General features: G+C 39.5%; 1 protein-coding gene and 1 long non-coding RNA gene across 3 annotated transcripts; both read right to left on the reverse strand.

The window, feature by feature from the left end:
* Positions 1–612: 612 nt before the first annotated feature.
* On the reverse strand, positions 613–4,064 carry LOC121394524 (cAMP-dependent protein kinase type 3-like). 2 transcript variants are annotated; one of them, XR_005961745.1, is made up of 6 exons: positions 3,891–4,064; positions 3,096–3,453; positions 2,802–2,878; positions 1,574–2,276; positions 1,361–1,441; positions 613–875 (listed from the first exon to the last, which is right to left on the reverse strand). XR_005961745.1 is itself a non-coding variant. In XM_041565735.1 (4 exons), exons 2-4 carry the CDS (start codon positions 1,586–1,588, stop codon positions 693–695), a joined length of 279 nt encoding a protein of 92 aa, XP_041421669.1. In that variant the 5' UTR covers positions 1,589–2,276; positions 2,802–2,925; the 3' UTR covers positions 613–692. The 2 variants fall into 2 exon arrangements, 1 of the variants encoding a protein (XP_041421669.1); XM_041565735.1 differs by lacking the exons at positions 3,096–3,453; positions 3,891–4,064 and having other exon boundaries at positions 2,802–2,925.
* A 123-nt stretch (positions 4,065–4,187) lies between these two features.
* LOC121394847 lies at positions 4,188–5,302 on the reverse strand. Its single transcript, XR_005962034.1, has 3 exons — positions 5,232–5,302; positions 4,850–4,947; positions 4,188–4,355 (listed from the first exon to the last, which is right to left on the reverse strand). It is a non-coding gene; the product is annotated as an uncharacterized LOC121394847 (long non-coding RNA).
* Positions 5,303–6,221: the final 919 nt, after the last annotated feature.

Consider the following 6,221-nt stretch of genomic DNA (forward strand, 5'->3'; position numbering starts at 1 on the left):
AGACCCAAATGGAAACCCCAAGAGCAGGAGTGCAGAGCAAAATCATAGTAACGACTGGTTGTCATGGCATTGCTGCCAACGTACAAATTCACCCAATGTTGGTGATTGGAGAAGTGAACTTCAAACAGGAGGGGGTTCATCATTAACAAAATGTCATATTTTCTTTCATTTAAACACTTTACTTAAAATCCAGTGTAAGTTACAAAATACATATTGTTCAATTCAGTGATGTAACTGGATGTTCCTGGGCCCCACAGCAAATCCAAATTAGGGCCCCGGAATATTGGTGAATTGTACTAAACTCAACAAGATGTCTCATTAATTAGGGCCATGCTGGTCCCACTACTCTCCTGTCCCCCCTCCTCTGCAGTTACACCCCTGATTTATTTACACTTACTCCTCACCTGCCTCCTGCATTGACTGACTCATGTAATGAAGTCTCACAGCTTCAACCAACCATCTAACAATAACCATTCCACACACTTCTAATAGTTTATTGCTTTTATTATAAACATCTATTTGGTTTTACACATGTTTCATAAAAATAGATATATAAAAATATTTGTATAAATATATAAAACCTTTTGTATAAAAATAGATCTATAAATGAAAAAGCTGTATAAAAACATAAATATTCTTCTGGCTTCTGGGAGTTTTGCTCATTTTCCGTCAGTACATCGTTGGCATCAGTTTCAGGAGTTTTCAGGGAACTCATCAAATCCTCTGAAGGCCTTTTGTGCAGTTGGGGATATTTGGGACATAGAGTCATGGGGGGTTACAATCCCCCCCTCACTGTCCTCTTCTCTAGTATCATCCGGGCTAGGGATGAATGGGGCTCGCACTTGCTTGGCCATAAGAGCTTCCCACATTATTGGCTATAAATACAAAGAAAAACGTGTTACATTAAATATTGAATAAGTTGTGCCTATATAGCAATATGAACTCCATCATTAGATTCATAGAACACAGCAGAGGAATATAAAGTGTCTGCCTTGCAGTTATGTCTGGAGATATCTGCATCCCAGTGTTGGACTAGGGGGGTTCAGACCCACAGGGGCTGCCACATCAGGGCATGTACACCCCCCCTGACCCCCTGACCTCCCTCTGCCAATTCCAGGACCCCCCTCACCAGCCCTCCTCCATCCGCCTCTCCCCTGCCCCCGACCAGCACGTACCTGCTTTTTTTCTATTGGTCGGGCGGGGGGGGAGATGAGGGAGCATAAAGTTTCAGGCAGGGGGAGCGGATCTGGGCCAGCAGTGCCCACCGGGTTTTTACCTGTGTCCCACCAGCCCAGTCCGACCCTGCTGCCCCCCATTCCTCAGTACAACTGCCCTGCAACAGGTATAAAATAGAACTTACATCAAAGTAGCTACAATTCATCACTTCTTCTCCATCGTTTCTAAGTGATCCGAGCCGGCTTATACAGTCTTTGTCTAAGAGCTAAACAAACACAAATAAAAATTACACACAGGCCCAAAGCTGAATGAAAGCGGAAACTACAACAAGTTTATTCTACTGTTTTATTCTACATTTCTATTGGCTATAGTGTAGGCTTGTAGATACGGCACTTACCAGTTTTATCACCATACTGGTTTCATTATCCAGATTGGCTGGAAGTTCGGGTTCTTCATGGAAGACATTTTCCCGCAATTCTCCAAAATTATTTCCGGTAAAAGGCACCTGCAAAAATAGAAAGATATCAAGTCAGGAACTCGGGTATTCTGAGAAAAGAACGACGGTATTACTCCGGGGCAGGAGTTGTTATTAGTGAAATTCTAATGGCAATTTGTCTGGGAAATTGAAAGAGATTTTATGGAATATTTCACTGGAACACAACATTGGACTGGCGGACCCAGTGACCGCTGGTCCTGTTGATTCAGGGACCCAATAAAAAAACCTCTGGGCCCCCAGTCAAAAAGTATTCTGTGCCCCCTCCAGCCACAAACCCCCTCGGGACCCCCGTGCCCACTGTTTCCTTCACCCGGCAGAGCCAATATTTCAAGCAGGGAGCGGGTCTGGGCGGGTGATGGAGCAGAGTGAGATCTTTACAATTTGAGTCTCTTCAATAGAATAAAGTAAATAGACAGCATTGTAGAACCTAATGGGATTATTAGTGACGGCTTTATACTCACGTAGCCAACGGCCATTTTATAGATGATTATGCCTAAAGCCCACCAGTCCACGCTTCTCCTGTAGTTTCTTTCTGCAAACATTTCTGGAGCCCAGTAACACTCCGTTCCACATGGGTAGGTCATTTCATCTCTGTAGCCAATACCTTAAGTACAAGGAAAACTGGGTTAGTTCCTAATCAATGAATGGGACTAATCTACTAACAGCTATAAAGGTGCATGTGATACATAGAGGCCAATGGAGAAGATCAATTATAGTCAATTAAAATGACCAAAGATATAATTTATATGAGAATTTAATTGTCTATTATATATGTTACAGGTATGGGACCTGTTATTCAGAATGCTTGGGACCTGGGGTTTCTTGGATAATGGATCATTCTGTAACTTGGATCATAATGTAATTTGGATCTTCACACCTTAGGTCTACTAGAAAATCATATAAAAATTAAATAAACCCCATAGACTGGTTTTGCCTCCAATAAGGATTAATTATATCTTAATTGCGATCAAGTACAAGCGACTGTTTTATTATTACACCGAAAAGGGAAATCATTTTTAAGAATTCGGATTATTTGGATAAAATGGAGTCTACGGGAGATGGCCTTTCTGGATATTGGGTTTTCAGGATAATGGATCACATACATGTAGAAAATACCAGGATATCTTACCTGCTTTGCACAACCCAAAATCTGCAATTTTGGCATATCCATCACTGTCTAGGACAATATTTGCAGGCTTTAAATCTCTGGAGGGAAAGAAATAACATGATCAGCAAAGTCTTTGGTTTCTGAACAGAGAACTAGAGAATTACCCCCCATCCTTACTATATAGGCCATATCTAATATTGACCTAGAATTCAGAACCCTCCTTTCCGCACCTGTAGGCCACTTTATTCTGCCTCATAATAAAAATATAAAAAAATATAACCCCTGAAAATTAAATTCCCTTTTTAATTCTCTTACCGGTGGACAATGCGATATTCATGTAAAAACTTAATCCCAAGAACGATGCAGGCGGCATAGAATCTGCAAGACAAAACACATATTTCAGTTGCATTTACAAATGTGGAAGATGTATCTATAAGAAGAAAGTGCAGTACTACAAGCCCATGTGAATGTACCAAAGTGACCCAATGATACTTACAAAGTGTCGCTTGGGGGCAGTGCTCCGTTCTTCAACCGGGATTCCAAATTTCCTCCAGCAGCAAACTCCATGGCTATGTATACATGGTGTTCTCTCTGGAAGGAGCAGAATAAGCTCACCAGGAAAGGGTTCCTTCTAATCCTCACCAGCCTTAATATGTCCCTTTCCAGGTAAAGTCTGAAACATAAACCAACCAACAAGTCAGGAGAAAGGAAATGGGTTTCCTTCTAGAACTATTTAATAGCTGATCAGTGTTCTCCAAAAAAAGCTAATAACTAAAAAAACTATAAAAATGAAGCAATAAAGACCAATTGAAAAGTTACTTAGAATTGGCCATTCAATAACATACTAAAAGATAACTTAAAGGTGAAGCCCCCTTTAATGTGACAGTTACCCAATGATATTAGTTTGGAGGAAAAAAATGACAAAATTAATTCCTCAACTGTTTTTATGTTAAATAGACAAGTTGCATTGACACTCGTGCAAATATCGCCAGTAATTATAATGCTCACAGGAGTTGTGTGTATGTGGAGCTTACAGGAACGTATAACGTGTATATAAGAGTAGTGTAAAGGATATTAAAGATCATGGAGATGCTTCACTAATATACCAACCTGTTAATCATATGACTTTGCAAAATATTTTTCTTTTCCATCTTTTTGATGGCGACCGTTTTTCCAGACTTTTTATGTACTGCCTTAAAGACCTGAAAAAAAAGAGCAAGTTCATGAAATTGTGATAAATATGCAAATAAATAGCCTAATCTTCATTAGGGATGAGCTACTCACTTGTCCGAAGCTTCCACTGCCAAGCCACTCGCAGAACTGGAAATCCTCAATTGGAATAGAGGGAATAGTAGGGGTCGGAGAATCACTGAAAGAACAGGAAGAATAGAATGTTGGTCTTTGTAGGATTGAGGATTGGGGTTTCCATTAAAAGGATTAAAGAAAGAACTGGGCAGGTAACATTATAACTTACATTGAGTCTGGTGATAATTTTTCTGAACATTCACTGTCCGATCTCTCCCCAATCTGAGAGGGACGAGCACAAATCACAGAATTGGGTGGAGCCTGAGAAAGCTAAAGAACAAGAAGATTCTCTATTATTTCACATCCTTTATGGGAAAAAGGTCAATTCTGGCGAGAAGTAATGCAGTTATTAAGTTCTAGAAACATTATTATCTCATAATTATGACTATTAGGAATGCACCGAATCCAGGATTGAGCTTGGGATTCGGCCAAGATTCTGCCTTTTTCAGCAGATTTGGACGAATCCAAGTGCCTGACCGAACTGAATCTGAATCCAAAAAATCATGTGACTTGTCGTCACACAAACAAGGACTTCAACATTTTGTTAACCTTGCGTCGAGGTTCTCATTTCTCCTTCTTTCCATAATTTTAATTCAGATTCGGTTTAGTATTCGGCCAAATCTTTCACAAAAGATTTGAGATTTGGCTGAATCCTTAACTAGTTGCTTCAGTGCATCCCTAATCATATTATGTAACAGCAGTTAATGAATTCAGAATTACATCAATTACAAGATGTCATCAATATGTCAATATTAGGTACTTACGATTTCAAGTTTCTCAATATAATCCTTCTCTGAGTTTTCTGGCTCTCTGTTTGGAGAAACAGAGCCACCGACCAGACTGTTTGCTGGTATGTGATATTCTGCAAAAATGAAATAAAATATTGTAATTACTTTGCTTTGGGTTCTACAGAGTATGGGTTTATTATTGGTATAGGTACCTGTCACCCATGGGTTAACTCAAGTTGGATTGAATTAGAACATTGATTTACTTTATCTTGTTTTCTATGTGTGACAAATTTAGCATCTAATAAAAGTATGTGACTATAAATATTATGGGAACAGTGAGGAATCCAACATGGAGGACATACTGATACTTGTGTCATGTAGCTGCTCACTATAAGAGAAACAGACATAAATACTGTACCTGGTCTGTTCAGCTTAACTGATCTTCTACTTGAGTCCTGTAAAGATAAAAATCACAATATTTTAGGCACAACAAGAGAAAATATACTGAACACTTGCTGACCAATAGAACACGCTGTACTTACATCCAATTTCTGTGGCAGATACTCAGACACACTTTTGATACTAATATCTAAGTATTTTGATAGAGAAACAGAGGTATTTCCACTCGTTTCTTCTGACTCTTGTGATGGATATTCAGTCTGTAATTCATTATCACTCTCCTGTCTTATATGAGACTCCTCTGGCAGATATTCCGTCTCTAGTGATAATGAACTTTCACTGCCTGGGGAAGGCGCAAGGAAATGTTTCGCAGATAATAATGGTTTGGGCTCATCTGAGAAAGGACAAAATAAAATAAGAGACATGTAAATTAGTATATGTATTTATATACAGTAACAGAGATTGGTTATTTATTGTGCAGGAACTAAGCACAAACCAATGACCCATCATATACTATACCTGAAGGTTTCTTGGCTTCTTGTACCATTATTAGTATTACCCCAGGACTTGGCTCAATATCAGTAGGGTTATCTACGTTGCTGGTGATGCCCTGTAAAGATAAATATTGAAAGATCAGATGATATGCAGCAATACAGACCATCAAGTGCTAAAGTGAATATCGGAATGGCGAATTGCACATAACAAGAATTACTCTAGAGCTGCTCTAGAGGTGCTAAACTGGCAAGCAAGGGAAACATCTACCCGTTAGAGTCCTGCATGGGTCCATTTGGGTAAACCAAATAGCTAGATCAGCGAGGGTGGGAGTATTTTGCAGGCGTTCTGCAGGTACCACCAGATACCAGACCCATTGCAAGTCTCTACTACCTGCCATAATTAGCTGACAAAGCTGTTTCCCAAAGAAATTGAAATTGCTGTTCCCCAAGAACCAAGTAGGTGGATGTACCAGTCATTCATTCTAAGTAAAATACCAGTAGAATGAGTTAAAAAA

Source organism: Xenopus laevis, chromosome 6L (genome assembly GCF_017654675.1).
Source record: "Xenopus laevis strain J_2021 chromosome 6L, Xenopus_laevis_v10.1, whole genome shotgun sequence".
Classification (NCBI taxonomy): Eukaryota; Metazoa; Chordata; class Amphibia; order Anura; family Pipidae; genus Xenopus; species Xenopus laevis.

What these genes read in the sequence shown, in the direction of transcription:
- LOC121394524 (XM_041565735.1), bottom strand. An exon ending in TGAATTGTAGCTACTTTGAT is followed by an intron (nt 876 to 1,360) that starts GTAAGTTCTATT and finishes TTGTATTTATAG; the next exon opens with CCAATAATGTGGGAAGCTCT.